Source organism: Ovis canadensis, chromosome 21, assembly GCF_042477335.2.
Source record: "Ovis canadensis isolate MfBH-ARS-UI-01 breed Bighorn chromosome 21, ARS-UI_OviCan_v2, whole genome shotgun sequence".
In the NCBI taxonomy this organism is placed as follows: Eukaryota; Metazoa; Chordata; class Mammalia; order Artiodactyla; family Bovidae; genus Ovis; species Ovis canadensis.
Window position 1 is genome coordinate 54,611,771 of NC_091265.1, and position 20,564 is coordinate 54,632,334.

The 20,564-nt window shown below is 44.2% G+C and overlaps 1 protein-coding gene across 1 annotated transcript; it reads left to right on the plus strand.

The window, feature by feature from the left end:
• The first annotated feature begins 48 nt into the window (after positions 1-48).
• On the plus strand, positions 49-20,417 carry LOC138426648 (pregnancy-associated glycoprotein 1-like). Its single transcript, XM_070289442.1, has 10 exons — positions 49-83; positions 4,481-4,529; positions 11,768-11,885; positions 11,984-12,102; positions 13,291-13,484; positions 13,964-13,970; positions 14,427-14,536; positions 16,467-16,608; positions 16,694-16,792; positions 20,268-20,417. Exons 1-10 carry the CDS (start codon positions 49-51, stop codon positions 20,415-20,417), a joined length of 1,023 nt encoding a protein of 340 aa, XP_070145543.1.
• The last annotated feature ends 147 nt before the right edge of the window (positions 20,418-20,564 follow it).

Here is a 20,564-nt window from a genome sequence, read left to right on the forward strand (position 1 = left end):
CCAAATGGAAGTATTATTTTCTGTCCCACTAGCTGGAATGCAGATATAATGACAGGAGCTGGAGCAGCCATGTTAGAGCAGAGGTAAGTAGCACAGGTGTAAGATGTGACAAGAAAAAAGTGGGCCCTCATCTCTGTGGAGAGACCTGCCCTAACATTATATGAAAGAGAATTGAAATTGTGTTGTATTTAAAACAATGTTTTTTAGGGTTTGATTATGGTCGTTGAACCTGTAGCCTAACACTCATAATAGAATAACTGATCTTTGTGTTAGCCTTGTCTTGACATTAGGGTCTGAATGAGACAATATCTACTTATATATACTTACAAGTGAGTCAAGTGACAGCCCTGCTTCTGGAAGCTGTGCTCTAGTGTGGGATTCAGAAACTGAAGCAGTAACCAAGCGACATGGCAGGAGAGATTCAAGATCCTGTAGGAACCCTTGGGAGGGGACCTCAATCAGTCCTGATCTCAGGAGGTTACTTGAACCAAAGACAATCCTCTGTCAGTTTCCTGATAAATAGGCCATGGTGCCAAATTTCATATAAGAGTGATTTATATCAAATTCCTTCCAGAGTGTTTTCCCTTTTAATCCAATCCTTAAGATATGCGTTTGAGTCCTGGTTAAGATTGCAAATGTCCCAGGGCAACTAAGCCGGTGGGCCACAACTACTGAGCCTGAGTGACCTAGAGCCTGTGATCTACATCAGGAGAAGCAAAGGATTGAAAAGCCAGTGCACTGCAATTACAGAGTAGTCCCAGCTGGATGCAAATAGAGAACTCCTGAGCAGCAATGAAGACCAAGTGCAGCCATTTTTTTTTTTTTTAAGTTCTCTCAGAGAAACTAGTGAGGTCTCAGAGGAAGCAGGACATGAAAAATGATGAAACCATTCTGGGTCTGATTTCATGCAAGTCATGGAGAGGGAAGCTACAGCCTGTTTTCACAGGAAACTTGGGAAGTAAATTGTGCCTCAAACGTGCCCCAAGCCAAGACTAGGGAGCTGGGATTTCACTCTCCTACTAGTGCCTCCCTCTCATCCTTCAACTAACACCCAGCTGGTGTCTCCAAGCCCTTGTATTAGATCCTCCAAGGACAAAACAAAGGTGCCACTAGGAGCAAAAGACACCAAAGCTCAGGAAAATATAACCTCAGAAAATGTCTAGATTTCTGCACCTGTTCTGCCATATCCAGCATCATATCTGAAATCCTACAAGTCTAAAGAACTCTAAGGGTTTCTACATGTAAGCATTAAAAACAAATCAGCTTTTAATTTATATAGAAGTATAGTTGATGTGCAGCATTGTATTAATATTAATATTAGTTGTTCAGTTCAGTTCAGTCACTCAGTCATGTCCGACTCTGCGACCTCATGAATCACAGCACGCTAGGCCTCCCTGTCCATCACCATCTCCTGGAGTTGACTCAAACTCACGTCCATCGAGTCAGGGATGCCATCCAGCCATCTAATCCTCGGTCGTCCCTTTCTCCTCCAGCCCCCAACCCTTCCCAGCATCAGAGTCTTTTCCAATGAGTCAATTCTTCGCATGAGGTGGCCGAAGTACTGGAGATTCAGCTTTAGCATCATTCCTTCCAAAGAAAAGCCAGGGCTGATCTCCTTCAGAATGGACAGGTTGGATCTCTTTGTAGTCCAAGGGACTCTCAAGAGTCTTCTCCAACACCACAGTTCAAAAGCATCAATTCTTCAGCACTCAGCTTTCTTCACAGTCCAACTGTCACATCCATACGTTACCAATGGAAAAACAATAGCCTTGACTAGACAGACCTTTGTTGGCAAAGTAACGTCTCTGCTTTTGAATATGCTATCTAGGTTGGTCATAACTTTTCTTCCAAGGAGTAAGTGTCTTTTAATTTCATGGATGCAGTCACCATCTGCAGTGATTTTGGAGCTCAAAAATATAAAGTCTGACACTGTTTCCAATGTTTCCCCATCTATTTCCCCTGAAGTGATGGGACCAGATGCCAAGATCTTTGTTTTCTGAATGTTGAGCTTTAAGCCAATTTTCTCACTCTCTTCTTTCACTTTCATCAAGAGGCTTTTTAGTTCCTCTTCACTTTCTGCCATAAGAGTGGTGTCAACTGCATGTCTGAGGTTACTGATATTTCTCTCTGCAATCTTAATTCCAGCTTGTGCTTTTTCCAGCCCAGCATTTCTCATGATGTACTCTGCATACAAGTTAAATAAGCAGGGTGACAATATACAGCCTTGACGTACTCCTTTTCTATTTGGAACCAGTCTGTTGTTCCATGTCCGGTTCTAACAGTTGCTTCCTGAGTTGTATGAGAAATTAATTCCCTTATACATAGATATATATATATCTATTCTTTTCTAGATTATTTTGCCATACAGGATATTACAGACTATTAAGCAGAATTCCTGTGCTGTACAGTAGGCCTTTGTTGATTATCTATTAAATAAAGTAGTATACATATGCTAATCTCAAACTCTCAATTTATCCCTCTCCTACCTTTCCACATTGGTAACTATAATTATTGTTTTGATGGAGGGAAAGGTCTAGGCACTGTTTGGATGATGGTCTGTGCTTGTGGTAGTGGAGTAGCCAGGGAAAGCAAGCCTGAGAGAGACTCATTTGTGATGATGCTAAATGGTGAGAATGACCTGGCCATGCAAAAACCTGGGAGAAAAACACTATAGATGTGGGAAGTAACCCCTGCTAAGGACCAAGGTAACCAAGTTTAATGAATTGCTACTTTTCCACTGCCAATCTTCCTTCCTTGCTTGGAACTTGGACTACAGGTCAACCACCATGACCTCATGCCATGTTTCACTTGTGAGTTAGCAGCAAGAGGCATGTCAGCCTTCCCAAGAAGGGGGAACCTGGGGCTATCACGATGCTGAATATGCTCTGGACTCAGGGACGTATCCATAAACTGGTTATCACCAGGAGCATCAGGTGCCAGGGGCACCACCAATGCCTCTGACTATCTCCATATACTTGTTCTCAGGAGTAGAAATGCCAAGGAACTGAGAGAGCAAAAAAACAAGTAATGACTCTTGTTTCATCTTTCCTTGTGTGATTCCCACGGCCCTTTTACCACATTACTTTGTGCCTAAAAACTCTTTCCTCTTTTGCTTCCTCAAAGGTGGCTTTTGAATAATATCAGCACCTGACTGTGAAGCCTGGTGGCTGGAATCAACTCACAGTCAGCTGGGACCCAGAGATATCCAGCCTTGCCCTGAGTTTCTGTCCTTTTTCTCCCACCAGATTCATAAAGCAAAGTCCCTAAAAATCATAAGGGTGATTGAAATTCTATCCAGGCTTTTGAATCTCCAAGGACTATTTGGAGCATCAAAGAGGGAACACATTCCCCTGCATCCAGGCTAGTCTCAGACCTCAGCCTCCCTCAGCCAGGGGTTCCCTGAGGAAACATAAGACCCTTATCTAAGTTGCCAGAAGGCTGAGAAGAGAATGCTTCTCACTGTGAATGCAGTTTCATGTTATCCAGTCACACAAAGGTCTGTGTTGCCTGAATGAGGAGTGGGAGCTCTGGGTGTTCTGAGTTGGGAGTGAGTCAGTCACCACCTGCCTCCTGGGGTCACTAGAGCTGGGGCTCCCCACTGTGTCTGGAACCCAGAAGAAATAGCCTGAAGTACTGCTTTCCTGCTGCCACAAGAAGGCAGGTCTGCTGATAAAATCAGAACCAGACCTGAAGGGCAACGGGAAAGGACTTTCCACTCTGGTGCCTGCAGATATCTGAGAGCTGCCCAGCAGTGGATGCAATGGAGTTTTCTCTCATCTTTCCAATCCTGGAAGTCTCCTGGTCTGAGAATCAGAGTTCCTGGGTCCCAAGTCTTCACTAACTTCCCTACAACTTTAGAGTGAGTCATATAACCCAGGGTTCAGGTTCCCACCTCTTGGATGACGGAGACTGCACCTGCTCCAGAACACTTGTTCCAGACTGAGGCTCAGTGCCATTCAGTGGAAAAGGGGCTCAGAGGTGCATGTTGCTGAGGATGCTGAGGCTGCCTCTGGTGGGCAGGGGCCTGTAACTTGCTGGTGATGTTCATGGGTCTTGTGATCAGAACTGTGAGTGGTAGACACCTTGGCACACAGCTGCTGTGACACTAAGGACCTTAGAGGCCTTGCCCACTGGAACTTAGCATCATTTGGGTCTGTGGAATGATATCAGGTACTTACAAGTCAGATGTTATCCATGGGGATGTTTGTAGATTCCTCAGCAGAAACCCAAATTAGGCTGATGAATCATCTCTGCTAAAAAAAACTCAAGCAACTTGATATGCCAGGACACTTTGACAAATTTTGTAGTATTTTAAATACTATTTAAAGTAGGTCATCTTTTGGATGACCTGCCGTTTGCTCTCTGCCCTGGGAGGATATCCATAGGTAGAGTGGAATCAAAGGGCTCTGGGGGAGGCTGTTCCTCTCCCTGTGACTCAGTAGGAGTGAGTACAGCTCTCTCCCCTCCACTTCTGGAGCAGGAATTCCAGCAGGAAGGACGTGATCTCCAAGTTTATCCAGAAGACTCAGGTAGGTCTGGCCCTCAGGTAGGCACTATTCTTTCCCCAGTGCTTCTTCCTTCCCACCTGTGTCCTGTGCAAGCTGCCCACCTCCTGGTTCCTGGGTTCTGAATTCCTCCCCTATTCTCTTGCAAATATCCATGCAGTCCCACTTGTGGCTTCTTCTCTACCCAGACTCAATCCCTCACATACAGATGGCACTAAAGAAGGGAAAACCAAGGGCGAGTTTCCCCAGTTTATTCTTTCTAAAAATGTCCACATTCCTTCTGCTTCCAGACCCTGTCCTGAATCATTAACATCTCCAGCTAGATGACTCAGCTTAGCAGGGTAATGGAGATGCAGATCGTGTGGTGGCAGGGTGGGGAGCATCAAGTTTGTCAGGTGTGGGGGACGGTTTTCAGATGACAAGAGATGAGTTGGAGTAAGGAGCATGATGTCCTCCAACCACTCATTCATTGGGGACCTGCCTGAATCTGCCATCTTGGACCTCTAGTGTATCTCTAAGACAGAAACTCCAAAATGGACTTTCTATAAACTTCTTAGTACAAAACGATTTCAAACACAACAAATATAATAAAGAAGAATGTCATAAATCCTATATTTTATCACTTGGCATCAATAACTACAAAACTAACCTCTTAGTCCCACAATTTGTCATAGACTGGAGACTATGCAACATCAAGTTTATGGCCAGTTTAGTTACCTGTGAAGACATTGTTGACTTGCATCAGTCTTTCTCTTCTTGCTATCTTCTCACATGTGGTGGTTGAAGAGAAGGAGGAATAGGGAGAATAAGAAAAAATAGGAAGAGGCTAATCCCATCATGAGGCACCACCATGAAAACCCCATGTCAACCTGGGTACCTCCCAAAGGCCCTACTTCCTAATACCATCACATTGCGAGTCAAGGGTGGACACAATTCAATCCATACCAGCTATGCAGATCTGTTTTTAAATAAAGACAGACACTCATTTCATTCTCTCTTTTTCTTCTTATTCACTTTTCCTAAAGTATTTTAGGGACTATATGAACAATTCCCAAAATGTACGTGAGTATTTGGTGTAAAATAATGGGATGTTAAAAAATGTTCTTTGTTCCCAATAAAACTAACATTTAATATACAGCCCATGTGCAAATTTCCCTGATTCTCAAAAAGCAGATGTGTTTTCACAGTTTATAAAAAGAATGTAGTCATATGTTGCACTTGGTTGTTCTCCTTTAAGACAAAATAACTGTTCCTCTCCCAATTTTAATGTCATTTATTTGTTTGAAAACTGGGCGGAAGCAGGGTGGTTTGTCTTACAGAATGTCCTACTATTGGTTTTAGAGTAGAGTCCACAAAACCAGCACAGTGGGTCAGGACCAGTACCAGTCCTTGGTCTACTAGAACCAGACTTCCACAGCAGTAGCTGAGCTGCAGGTCAGTGAGTGAGGCTTCATCTGTATTATACGGGCTCCCCCACACTCTCTCATCACCCCCAGAAGAGAAAATCTAGCTTGTTTTCCTGGAACTGTTTGTAGTTATGTAACCTATCCTTAATAGAAACAAAAATAGCTTAAATATTGATGATTATTTTCCTTTCTCAGTGCTCAGAATTGTGAGTTGGTGCCCTAGCAACCTATCACAGTGACAAATAAGATGTTGTTTGTTAACTTTGGACACATTAAGCCAGCTTAAATTTAAATATTAAAAAACTAAGAAAATGGGATCTAACCCCATCCTTCATGGCAAATAGAAGGAGAAAATGTGGAAGAAACACCACTGTGGATGATGACTGCAGCATGAAATCAGAGGACGTTTGCTTCTTGGCAGGAAAGCTATGAGAAATATAAAGAGTGTGTTGAGAAGCAGAAACATCATTCTGCCCAACAAACTGGCAGATGTTTGGCCTTTTCATTTGGATTCCTAAACTGTTTGTCCTGTCCCCATTGGGCTTCAAAGTGCCTTAGCTTTCTGGTCCTTCAAGATTACCAAGATTATTTTGTGCATTTCTTTACCCAGTCCTGAAATCAGCCATCTCTTTAAGAATCCATGCATTGTCTGATGGGAAATGTATTTAGAAGCTACATGTTAGACCTCAGAATAGTCACTGTTATCAAGTTGTCATTGGCTTGTAGGCTTACATGGGTCAGATGATGAAGGACGCATTTTGCTTAAAAAATAAAATTAAAAGGAATATAATTAGTTGGTACAAACCTATTATTTCAGTTCAAGATTTAAGACAGCAGGGTTTTAATTACAGTTATTTCTGTTATGAGTGAACCGTTTTTTCTAGCCACTGAAAGGCTTACTTCAGAACATGAGTTTTAATTATTGTGTTGCTTTTACCCATTAACATATATATGATTCTGTCACTGTAACAGAATCAATATGAGGACCAATAAGTTGTTGAATATAGTTTCAGATTTCTTTCCTGTTTTTCTTTTGATTTTCTTTGGTTTTGTTTTGGATGGGCAGTATTTTTGTTTTTCCTTAGAAGATATTCCACTTTGAATGTAGTCATAATTCTGAATTTTAAAGCCGCTTCGGTAATGTGTTGTTATGGGCAGCTAGTCACCAACTTGATGCAATTAGATTTATCAGCCTTTGTTCTAAATTTGTTCAGTTCAGTTCGGTCCTTTCAGTCATGTCCGTGTCTTTGCAATGCCATGTACTGCAGCATGCCAGGCTTCCCTATCCATCACCAACTCCTGGAGCTTACTCAAGCTCATGTCCATCGACTTGGTGATGCCATCCAACCATCTCATCCTGTCTTCACCTACTCTTCCTGCTTTCAAACTTTCCTAATATCAGGGTCTTTTCCAATCAGTCAGTTGTTCCTATCAGGTGGGCAAATAATTGGAGCTCAACTTCAGCATCAGTTTTTCCAGTGAATATTCAGGAGAGATTTTTTTTTTTTTTTAGGATGGACTGGTTTGATCTCCTTGCAGTCCAAGGGACTCTCAAGAGTCTTCTCCAACAACATAGTTCAAAGGGAATATATGTGTATCATTTGTCAGTGACATCATATTCCCCCTTTTGGAATTTAACCACCAGAAAGGGATGTAAACAATGCTCAAAAATGAGTGTTAAGACACAGTGTCCCATCTACACACATCTGGTGACTAGGAGGGGCTCCTGTTGTATTCAAGGGACAGCCATTGATAGATCTCAAGCAGGAATAGGCCCAAGGAGTCCTGGATGAGTCATTAAACCTGATTGTCTTTACTTGGCTGCCACAGTTGTTTTGTCTTCTTTAATTGGGAAGACATTTCACAATTATATTTTTTGTATGTTTGGTTTGGCAGACAAAATGTTTCACAGCATAGACTCTAGGAGGAAACTATATCAGAAATATAGGCCACAGTCAGTTCCTGGTCTTGTTTATGCTGACTGTATAGAGCTTCTCCATCTTTAGCTGCAACGAATATAATCAATCTGATTTCAGTGTTGACCATCTGGTGATATTCATGCGTAGAGTCTTCTCTTGTGTTGTTGGAAGAGGGTGTTTGCTATGACCAGGGCATTTTCTTGGCAAAACTCTATTAGTCTTTGCCCTGCTTCATTCCACATGCCAAGGCCAAATTTCCCTGTTACTCCAGGTGTTTCTTGACTTTCTAATTTTGCATTTCAGTCCCCTATAGTGTAAAGGACATCTGTTTGGGGTGTTAGTTCTAAAAGGTCTTGTAGGTCTTCATAATATCGTTCAACTTCAGTTTCTTCAGTATTACTGGTTTGGGCATAGCCAAAGATGGAGAAGCTCTATACAGTCAACAAAAACAAGACCAGGAGCTGACTGTGGCTCAGATCATGAACTCCTTATTACCAAATTCAGACTGAAATTGAAGAAAGTAGGGAAAACCGCTAGACCATTCAGGTATGACCTAAATCAAAGCCCTTATGATTATACAGTGGAAGTGAGAAATAGATTTAAGGGCCTAGATCTGATAGATAGAGTGCTTGATGAACTATGGAATGAGGTTTGTAACATTGTACAGAAGACAGGGATCAAGACCATCCCCATGGAAAATAAATGCAAAAAAAAGCAAAATGGCTGTCTGGGGAGGCCTTACAAATAGCTATGAAAAGAAGAGAGGTGAAAAGCAAAGGAGAAAAGGGAAGATATAAGCATCTGAATGCAGAGTTCCAAAGAATAGTAAGAAGAGATAAGAAAGCATTCTTCAGCGATCAATGCAAAGAAATAGAGGAAAAGAAGAGAATGGGAAAGACTAGAGATCTCTTCAAGAAAATTAGAGATACCAAGGGAATATGTCATGCAAAGATGGGCTCGATAAAGGACGTAAATGATATGGACCTAACAGAAGCAGAAGATATTTAGAAGAGGTGGCAAGAATACATGGAAGAACTGTACAAAAAAGATCTTCACGACCCAGATAATCATGATGATGTGAACACTAATCTAGAGCCAGGCATCTTGGAATGTGAAGTCAAGTGGGCCTTAGAAAGCATCACTATGAACAAAGCTAGTGGAGGTGATGGAATTCCAGTGGAGCTCTTTCAAATCCTGAAAGATGATGCTGTGAAAGTGCTGCACTCAATATGCCAGCAAATTTGGAAAACTCAGCAGTGGCCACAGGACTGGAAAAGATCAGTTTTCATTCCAGTTCCAAAGAAAGGCAATGCCAAAGAATGCTCAAACTACTGCACAAGTGCACTCATCTCACATGCTAGTAAAGTAATGCTCTAAATTCTCCAAGCAAGGCTTCAGCAATACATGAACCGTGAACTCCCTGATATTCAAGTTGGTTTTAGAAAAGGCAGAGGAACCAGATATCAAGTTGCCAACATCCGCTGGATCATGGAAAAAGCAAGAGAGTTTCAGAAAAACATCTATTTCTGCTTTATTGACTATGCCAAAGCCTTTGACTGTCTGGATCACAATAAGCTGTGCAAAATTCTGAGAGAGATGGAAATACCAGACCACCTGATCTGCCTCTTGAGAAATCTGTATGCAGGTCAGGAAGCAACAGTTAGAACTGGACATGGACCACCAGACTGGTTCCAAATAGGAAAAGGAGTAAGTCAAGGCTGTGTATTGTCACCCTGCTTATTTAACTTCTATGCAGAGTACATAATGAGAAACACTGGACTGGAAGAAACACAAGCTGGAATCAAAATTGCCGGGAGAAATATCAATAACCTTAGATATGCAGATGAAACCACCCTTAAGGCAGAAAGTGAAGAGGAGCTAAAAAGCCTCTTGGTGAAAGTGAAAGAGGAGAGCGAAAATGTTGGCTTAACACTCAACATTCAGAAAACGAAGAACATGGCATCTGGTCCCATTACTTCATGGGAAATAGATGAGGAAAAAGTGGAAACAGTGTCAGAATTTATTTTTTAGGGCTCCAAAATCCCTGCAGATGGTGATTGTAGCCATGAAATTAAAAGACGCTTACTCCTTGGAAGAAAATTTATGAGCAACCTAGATAGTATATTCAAAAGCAGAGACATTATTTTGCCGACTAAGGTCCGTCTAGTCAAGGCTATGGTTTTTCCTGTGGTCATGTATGGATGTGAGAGTTGGACTGTGAAGAAGGCTGAGCACCGAAGAATTGATGCTATTGAACTGTGGTGTTGGAGAAGTCTCTTAAGAGTCCCTTGGACTGCAAGGAGATCCAACCTATCCATTCTGAAGGAGATCAACCCTGGGATTTCTTTGGAAGGAATGATGCTAAAGCTGAAGCTCCAATACTTTGGCCACCTCATGTGAAGAGTTGACTCATTGGAAAAGACTCTGATGCTGGGAGGGATTGGGGGCAGGAGAAGGGGATGACCGAGGATGAGATGGCTGGATGGCATCCCTGACTCGATGGATGTGTGTCTGAGTAAACTCCGGGAGATGGTGATGACAGGGAGGGCTGGCTTGCTGAGATTCATTGGGTCGCAAAGAGTTGGACACGACTGAGCGACTGAACTGAACTGAACTGCACTGAACTGAACCCCCTGAGGAACAGCACAGATGTGTTTTGGAAGGATGGTGTGCCACAGCGCCTCCTGGTGCTCTAGCTTAGTACTGGGGCTCATCTGAAGATGCCAGGTGGGATGTTGGGGCTGGGGCTCCTTCAGGAGGCAGAATCCCTGGGCAACACAGGCCCCACCCAAGAGAAGGCATTATCATCCTCAAGTCTTTGTCTTTGTGACTGGGCCCAGAAATTACCAAGTGGCAGGTAAACATCCATTTCTGTGTCAAAAATGTGTCGTTAGTTTGAAGGAGATTGTTCCTTCTGAGGAAAAGGCAATGGCGACCCACTTCAGTACTCTTGCCTGGAAAAACCCAAGGATGGAGAGGCCTGGTAGGCTGCAGTCCATGCGGTCGCTATGATTTGGACACAACTGAACGACTACACTTTCATTTTCAATTTCCTGAATTGGAGAAGTAAATGGCAACTCACTCCAGTGTTCTTGCATGAAGAATCCCAGGGATGGGGGAGCATGGTGGGCTCCTATCTATGGGCTTGCACAGAATCAGACATGACTGAAGCGACTTAGCAGCAGCAGCAGCAGCAGCAGCAGCAGCAGCAGCAGCAGCAGCAGATCCTTCTGAACTAAGTGAGCACCTCAGTTACAGGTGAAAAGTGAACCATCACTGATCAAAAGATAGAACCAACTGCAAAGCAATTGTGAATCCCCAGGCAGAGGAATTCGGTTTCCACAGATACAAGAACCACAGCAGTAGAAAGTTACTGAACCCGTCTTCCGTGTAAGGCCATAAGAATCTAATACAGTGCTTACAGTTTTTAGATTAGAAAAGGGCTTATTTTGTCTTCAAGAATGCCCATGCCAGCCTGAGAGATAGGGAAAGAATAAATATATGTCAAATGAAGGAGTCACCTGTGTGATGTTGATTGGATGTGGTCTGAGTACAGAGGGAGTGGCTGGGGTTGATCAAGAAGGACCTCCTGGAGAAAGGGATGCTAAGGCTGGGTTTGAAGAGATTACAGAGCTTTTCAAATGAAGACACCAGGACTTCCCTGAGTGTCTAGTGGTGCTGGAGGCCCAGTCGTTATGCCTCTGGGCTTCTCATGCAGGAGGTACCACTTCAACGCCTGGTCATAGAACTGATATCCTGCATAAAATGTAGCACAGGAAAAAATATCAAATGCAAGTACCTCTGTGATCAAAGGCTGTGAGCTGCATAGTGGTTAGAAATTGATCTCAAAGGATATGTAACACCCAGAGGGAGGCAGCAGTGTGGGAATAGCGGGTAGCCAGTTCTGTACTAACCCACTCTCTCCTTCTCCCTGTAGATATTCTCTGTGGGTAACATTACCATTGAAACACCCCCTCAGAAATTCCAGGTTATCTTTGACACAGGCTCATATGACTTGTCGGTGTCCTCCCTCTTTTGCCTCAGTCCAGCCTGTTGTGAATACAGACACCTCCTACACAGACCATCGTTCACTTGCTGTGCCGCCCTGTATCCACTCTTGGCACCTGATGACACTCATCTCTTGTGTCTGCAGCTATACAAGTTAGGTTCAGACATTACAAGTCTTCCACCTTCCGGCCTACCCAACAGACTTTCAGCATTGCCTATGGATCTGAAAGCATGAAGGGGTTTCTTGCTTATGACACCATTCGGGTAACGTGTAAAGAGAAGCTGAGTCAGGAGTGGCTATGGAGTGATACCTGCTTGCAAAACAGATTCAGGACCATCTGGCAGGACCCTTCCTACCCTGCCTCCCACAGATATTGGTTATCTTACCCACAGGATCATGTCTCTGGGGAGGCAGTGCCCATGGTGACACACGAGCAAACAGATTAGCTAACCCAGAGAGTGACTTGAGGTGTGGACTTGCAGCTCCTCTGCCCATGAACAGTTCAAGGTTCACTTTGCTGGGAGGGAGAAGAGGGGATAAAAGTACCCACATATATTCACAAACTGTTCCAGGCACTTTCAGGTAATAACTGGTTTAATCCTGCAACAACCCCACAAGCAGATGGTCTGATTAGCTCATGAGACATATGAGGAAACTGAGGTACAGACAACAAGGGCCTTGCTGAGGTCACACATGTGGTAAGTGGTGGAGCTGGGCTGACTTTTCAGGACTGCAGTTGCTGTGGGGTGTTTGGGACAGGATGAAACTTATCCGGGGACCCTGGGGGCATTCAAGGGCTTCAAGTATTCAGAGTGGAAAACTGGAAGCCAGAGATATCAGGGGGCCTGATAAATGAGTTCTCACTTTAGGAAACCTTTGAGAGTCTAATAAAACCTATGGCCTGCCTCTCAAAAGTACTTGAGTAGTCCCCCCCACACACCTTTCTCTTTCATACACACTCACAGAAATACGCACATATCCCCAAAAGTGAATTTCCCAGGCAGTAATTTCATAGAGCCCTGCAAGCAAGATTGTGTTTTCAGCTTCTGTCTTCCTTGACAGTTGCAGAATCCACAGTGCCTTACAGAGAATGCAGTTCATTCCTGTCACTGGGTCATGCCAAAGAGAAGGCTATCTTGCTCTCGATCATTTTGTCCACAAGGTGGCAGCAATGGGTCCTGGACTGACTCGGTTGCCCCACCTGGACAGAAGCCACAAGGCCAATTTGACTCACTCAGGTGGTGTTTTTCAGAGGGACAGATGTTTTAAAATTCACAGCTTCTCTCAGATGGAACCAAAATTCCCCTCCCAGCTTGGTCTAAAAATCTGAGGTCCACCGAAAACACAGCCCAACCTCAATTCTTCCTTGAGGATCTAACAGCAATGCACCCCAGCCCACTCCTAGCCCCACTTTATATATCTGTAAATGGGAACACTCTTCTCTCCCACAGATTGGGGACCTTGTAAGTACTGACCAGCAGTTCGGTCTAAGCATGGAGGAATACAGCTCTCAGGGTATACCTTTTGAAGGCGTCTTGGGCTTGAACTACCCCAACATATCCTTCATTGGAGCCATCCCCATCTTTGACAAGCTGAAGAATCAAGGTGCCATTTCTGAGACTGTTTTTGCCTTCTACTTGAGCAAGTAAGTCTGAGATGAACAATCCCTTTCTCCAAATTAGCTGTAAGATGCTTCTAGTTGCATGAAAATTATAGAATACTTGATAAAAAAAGTATCCTGAGAGATAATTTAACCCAGGATAACTATGGCCCCTGCGCCCTACCTGGTATCACCACTGGTTTTTATGAATAATGTTTTATTGAAACACATTCCTGCTCCTGGGCTCAAGAGCAGTAACTTGGTCTAGGGGGGTGAGTGAGGAGGAAGACTAATGGAAGACAACAGGAAACAAGTTGGAGGCAAAAGCAATATGATTTGCTTATTAATTTGATAAGGAAGGAAGGAGAGGGATGGTAGATATCTTTCCTTCCTAAAGAATTCCACTGGGAGCCCACGACCAGCTACCCAATTTGTAGGAGCCAGTGAAAAATGAAAGTGTGGGACACAGAACAAACATGTGGGACTCCTTGTTCAAGAAATATTAGTCATTTTAAGACAGGGAGAGAAGAGGTGGGGTCTCTTCTGAGTGTGGGGGCCTTTGGACAGTATGGGTCACAGGCCAGTAGAGTCAACTCTGGGTGACCTGAACCCACATACTTAGCACTCCCAGGCTTTGATTTTCCTGAAAAATGACAAGCTAGACAAGGGGAAAGCAAAAACTCTTCAGCACCCTGTCATCTGAGAATTTCTGAGCACACAGGTAGCAGGAGGTCTTGGGCCTCTTCAGAAGACATAGTGGGTGGAGCCCAGCCATGTGACTCAGCTTCTAACCTCCTCTGTGCTACTCATTAGCCAGTAACTGACCTCAGTCTGCTTTTCAATCTCTCCTAGCCTCGATTTTTGCATCGGTAAATGGAGACTTTATTACGGCCTTGATGGGTAGACAAGCACAAACACGAGCTCTCAAACAGTGCTGTTGTTACTGTCCTCCAAAGATCTCCCCCTCTTTTCTCTCTACAGATGCAGAGGAAGGGCAGTGTGGTGATGTTTGGTGGGGTGGACAAAGCCTACTACCAGGGAGCGCTCAACTGGGTACCATTGATCCAAGTGGGAGAGTTGCGTGTACACATGGACCGGTAAGCCTCTCCCTCTGAGGGTCAGCCCAAGTGATGCTCCACATCTGTACACGGACACAGGCAGACATGCACACACGGATTATCAGACACGTAGTGACACAGATATATACACCACCCACAACGACACAGACAGACACACAGACACATGGAAACACACAAGCAGACTCATATAAACAGAGACACATATAAACATGCATAGCTAGTCAGAGATACAAAAGCACAATTAGAGTCGCATACAAACACATATACAAACAAACGCATAAACACATAGATGCGCAAACAACCCACGGGTTCATAATCCTCAGGCCTTCTAACCAGGGCTCTGACCAGGGTCCTAAAAGAGTCCAGAGAGGTCTGTGGAGCTGGGAGAGGGCTGCACCCACTGCCCTGTGAGGCATAGAGCATGGTTAGAGGACTCTACAGTGTGGTGAACAGAGGATCAAGAAGGATTACATCAGCCTGAACAGAGTTATAAGATGAAAAACTGTCCAGGGCTACCTGAGACCAAGGAAATTCTCAGTAAAGATCAATGTAAGTTTAAAAGCAGGAAAAGTCCTGAGAAAATGGGGGAAACTGGTCTCCTTAGGGAGCAGCTACCCAGCAGTGGAGAGAGGTTGGCTGTAGTCTTAAGACTTGAAAGCAACTAATAAAAAAGTCATCCCAAGTTCTAGGGCACAGAGTGGGGCAGGGGCTATAACAGAGAATCAGGAAGGTGGAATCCAGGAGTGACCTGAGAACAAGAGGCATAATTGATAAGATTCTGTGTGATACCCTCAGACGAAAACTGACCTCTCCTTTGGAATTTCTGTGGGCTAGTCATGTATTTCCTGGCCAGGGTCTCAGGGTCTGAGCTGCTTGTAGGAGCAGTGCTGGGAGACACCCTCTCGCAGGCTAGCCCCTCTCTCCCACCATTATGAGAATCTGCTGTCCCCATGAATCTCCATCTTCACTCTGTGGTTGACCCATTATTTGTTCCCCACCAGACACAGCTCTCTGGATGTTTCTCATTCATTATTTTCACAGTCTTCATTCACTCACCAAACAGACAAGCATTGGACATCCACTGTGTGCCAGGCACTTTAGGGAGGCAATGAGAATAAAACTTGCCCTCACATCTAAGAAGGCAAATGCAGAAGAAATGACATGCACACATAGTGAATTCTGTCACAATTCACTATGTGTGTGTCTCATGAGCATGTACCAAAGTCACAATTCACTATGTGTGTGTGTCATTTCTTGTGCATCTGCCTTCTTAGATGTGAGGGCAACATAGTGAATTATGACTTTGGAACATGCTAGACATGAGAACCAGAGAAGGCAATGGCATCCCACTCCAGAACTCTTGTCTGGAAAAATCCCATGGATGGAGGAGCCTGGTAGGCTTCAGTCCATGGGGTCACAAAGAGTCGGACACACCTGAGCGACTTCAGTTTCAGTTTTCACTTTCATGCATGGAGAAGGAAATGGCAACCCACTCCAGTGTCCTTGCTTGGAGAATCCCAGGGATGGGGGAGCCTGATGGGCTGCCATCTATGGGATCACACAGTCAGACACGACTGAAGCAACTTAGCAGGGACAGATATGAGAAGGGTCTACAGAAAGTGGCCAAGACAGGAGACTGATAAACACCGAGGGAAAGACTTCCCTGAATCAATGACAATTAAGCTGGAATCTGGAAGATGAGAAGAAACTTGCTAGTCAAAGGGGAAAGGACTCTTCTAGGAAGGAAGACCAGCTTGTCTCAAGATACAGAATATCCTGGTGTATTCAAGTACTGCATTCAAGGATGTCAAGGAAGGTGCTGTGTTGAGAGCAAGGGAAAAGAATCAGTGCAAAAGATGGAGGGTTATTTAGGAGACAGTCTGGAAGGGGGCAGCTCTGGGGAGACTAAGAGCAGCCTTGATGCCCGCTTTGTCACACTGTCTCTCAGCATCTCCATGAAAAGAAAGGTTATTGCTTGTTCTGGTGGCTGCAAGGCCCTTGTGGACACTAGGACATCACTGATCCTTGGCCCAAGAAGACTGGTCAATAACATCCAGAAGCTCATTGGCACCATGCCACGGGGTTCCGAGGTGAAGGATCATGCCCCAGGGTCACTCCCAGTCTCCACACACAAGAAATCTCCAGGGCCAACCTCTCTCCCTCTCTCTCTAACAGCACTACGTTTCATATTTTGTGGTCAATACCCTACCCTCTATTATCTTCACTATCAATGGAATCAAATACCCAGGGCTAGTTCTAGCCTACATCCTCAAGGTGAGGGGAGAACCCTGAGGGGTGGTTCTTTTTTTTTAATTTTTATTTTTACTTTATTTTACTTTACAATACTGTATTGATTTTGGTTTTGCCATACATTGACATGAATTCGCCACGGGTATACATGAGTTCCCAATCCTGAACCCCCCTCCCACCTCCCACTCCATATCATCTCTCTGGATCATCCCCGTGCACCAGCCCCAAGCATCCTGTATCCTGTATCTAACGTAGACTGGTGATTCGTTTCTTACATGATAGTGTACATGTTTCAATGCCATTCTCCCAAATCATCCCACCCTCTCCCTCTCCCGCAGAGTCCAAAATTCCATTGTATACATCTGTGTCTCTTTTGCTGTCTCACATACAGGGTTATCATTACCATCTTTCTAAATTCCGAAAATATGTGTTAGTATACTGTATTGGTGTTTTTCTTTCTGGCTTACTTCACTCTGTATAATTGGATCCAGTTTCATCCACCTCCTTAGAACTGATTCAAATGTTTTCTTCTTAATGGCTGAGTAATATATATAATAGAACTGCCATATGACCCAGAAATCCCACTGCTGGGTATACACACCAAGGAAACCAGAAATGAAAGAGACACATGTACCCCAATGTTCATTGCAGCACTGTTTATAATAGCCAGGACATGGAAACAACCTAGATGTCCATCAGCAGATGAGTGGATAAGAAAGCTGTGGTATATATACACAATGGGGTGGTTCTCAAATAGGAACTTGCAGGAACCCTTGGGCTGCGGCTGGAAGGAGGGTGCCCTCGGCAGGCCATCTCGCACTATTGCAGACGCTGCTGAGCCCTGTTGCTGGGCCAGAGCCTGCCACAAAACCAACCCTTTAAGAGTAAAGCACCGTCTGGGACACTGATCATCCTGAAATAAATGTGGAGACGCCACAACATGCTGGCATATTGGGAGTCACAAGGAGAGGGGAACACTATGGTCCTCAGTCCTCAAAGAGCTTCAGTTCAATCTGAAACCTCAGATGCGTGGACGCAAAAGTCAGCTCTAGTGGTCCCTGAAACAGGCCATGTGAAAAGGAGTGAAAGGTTGTTGTTGAATCACACAAAGACCCCGGGATTCTTGGCCCCCAGAGCAGAAGAATTCAATCTGGGGCCAGAGACGAGGCTTGGTCGTGCAGAGCTTTTGTGTAATAAAGTTTTATTAAAGTATAAAGGAGATAGACAAAGCTTCTGACATAGGCATCAGAAGTAGGGAGAAAGAGTACCCACTTGCTAGTCTTCAGCTGAATATTATATGGTCATCTGCAGTCTGTTAAGGAGAAGGCAATGGCACCCCACTCCAGTACTCTTGCCTGGACGGAGGAGCCTGGTGGGCTGCAGTCCATAGGGGCGCTAAGAGTTGCACATGACTGAACGACTTCACTTTCACTTTTCACTTTCATGCATTGGAGAAGGAAATGGCAACCCACTCCATTATTCTTGCCTGGAGAATCCCAGGGACAGTGGAGCCTGGTAGGAGGTTGTCTATGGGGTTGCACAGAGTCAGTCATGACTGAAGCGACTTAGCAGCAGCAGCAGCAGCAGCAGCAGTCTGTTAATGAAAGAAAGGAATGTCTTAAAACTCAGAATGGCACCAGGCCCCTCACCCATAAGATGCATTTTGGGATAATCTTGGAACCAAATGGTGCATCCTGGGCCATAAAATGATTAACTTGAATCTTGAAGAAAGGTAGATCTCCATACAAATTGTTTAATTTACATAGATTAGAGGAACAATATCTGAATATACCATACTGGTTTGTCAAGTAGGTTCTGAGCCAAGAGGTGCAACCAACTTGAAGACAGAGTTTAAGGTAAATGCATAATACATTTAGCATAGCTTAAGATAAACATTTCCATAAAAGAAATGTATTTGTTATCTCTAGGTTTGAGAATAGTTAACTTCAGGTGAAATCCGGTGTCATTATGGCAACAGAATATTTTAAGAGACCTACTTTTAAATTTGTATAGAGAAGGAAAAAATATCACTAGTTTGTTTCCTTCTGCCACTTAAGAGAGATAAAATTGTCTGACACTTGCAGGCTATTTCCTCCGTTTGGAGACCCCTGGACTTCCTGCCTGTTACACTCTCAGGAGGATGACTGGGGACATTCCAGTGTGCTCTCCTACCATAGGGATTAACAGTCTCCCTTCCCTTCTCGCAGTTTTCATGGAATGGATGATAAATTACATGGTCACCCTAGTTCTCAGATGCATCTTCCCCTTGCTAAGCCCGGGTGCTCCTTTTGTGAGTCAGGCTACCCGACCCCTCTATGGGGAGGCTGGATGCTAATGTGAATAAAGGGTTCACAGTGACTGCTTAGCCCCAGCACAGGGTGAAGGCTTCATGTCACCTCCCTGTGGGAGTTCAGAGCTGGCTGATGGGCTCAAAGAAGGCTTAGAGGAAGGGAGGGAATTTCAGGAATTCTAAAACTGTAAACTCATGGAGCCATGTGGAGGGTTGCTTGGTTCTGGGCAAAACTGTACTGGATTCCATGCAAATGGCATCCCAAGGTGCTCTGCACTGGGGCACTGGGGACTTACTAGGGGTGATGAGGGCTACAGACTGGCTGGTGGGGATGGGGAACAAGAGTAAGTTACCCAACCAAGCCTGGAGTGGCCAAAGAGGCTGAGTGTGGGCCGAAGGAAGCTTCCCAGAGTTCCTGAGTTAACTCTTCAAGAACTTGTTGTGGGCGCTACTCTATTTAAGATGGATAACCAACAATGAGCTACTGTGTAGCACAGGGAACTCTGCTTAGTTATATGACAACCTGGGTGGAAAGGGTATCTTTGGGACCAGGATACACAGATACATATGGTTAAGTCCCTTTACTGTCCACCTGAAACTCAGAATATTGTTAATCAGCTATACTCCAATACAAAATAAAGTTTTTCCTTTTTTTTTTAATTTTAATAAAGTATGGATTGTGGGGATGCAGGAGGAGAACCGGCATTCTCTGCAGAATAAACAAGGAGCAGGAGTCAGAAGGAAAGAAACAGGGAGTGAGGAGAACTATGGACAATTTTGTTCTTTTCTAAAAAATTTATTGAAGTAAGGCTGATCTTCAGTGTTGCTTTGAGTTCTTCTGCACAGCAATGTGACTCAGTTACACACAGGAAAATTATACATTTGTCTAAGAATGTGTATTCTTTTTCCTGTGGTTTATCACTAAATATTGAACATAGTTTCTTACGCTCTACAGTAGGACTTTGTTTTTTATCATTTTGTTGTATCCCCAAGTCCTAGTCCTCCCCTACCTGGCACCGTTCCTCATGACAACTGCGTGTCTTGTCCCGTTTTGGTTTTGGATGAACTCTTACATCCCCTGCTGCTCATAAAACCCCTTGATAGTTGCCAAAAGAGGGAAATAAAACCAAGAATTGTGCTGGGTCTGAATATTGGTGGGAGTCGCAGGTAAGAGCTCAGGGTGACTGATGTGTGTTTCTGATTCCCCAGGATTCTAGAGGCCACTGCTCTACCACCTTAAAAGAGGACACAGTGAGTATATCTACAGAGACCTGGATCCTGGGCGATGTCTTCCTGAGGCAGTACTTCTCGGTTTATGATCAAGGAAATGACAGGATTGGCCTGGCACAGGCAGTGTAAATGGTTAGTGTGGCTCAGAAATCAGTAAGACTGCTCTGAGCAAACACTCACTCACACTTAGGGCACTCTCACCCAGGATGCTGGTGAACTGTATTCGGTGGGCTGCAAATCCTATTCTCATTAAAGAATAAAAGGTTTCACTCGTAA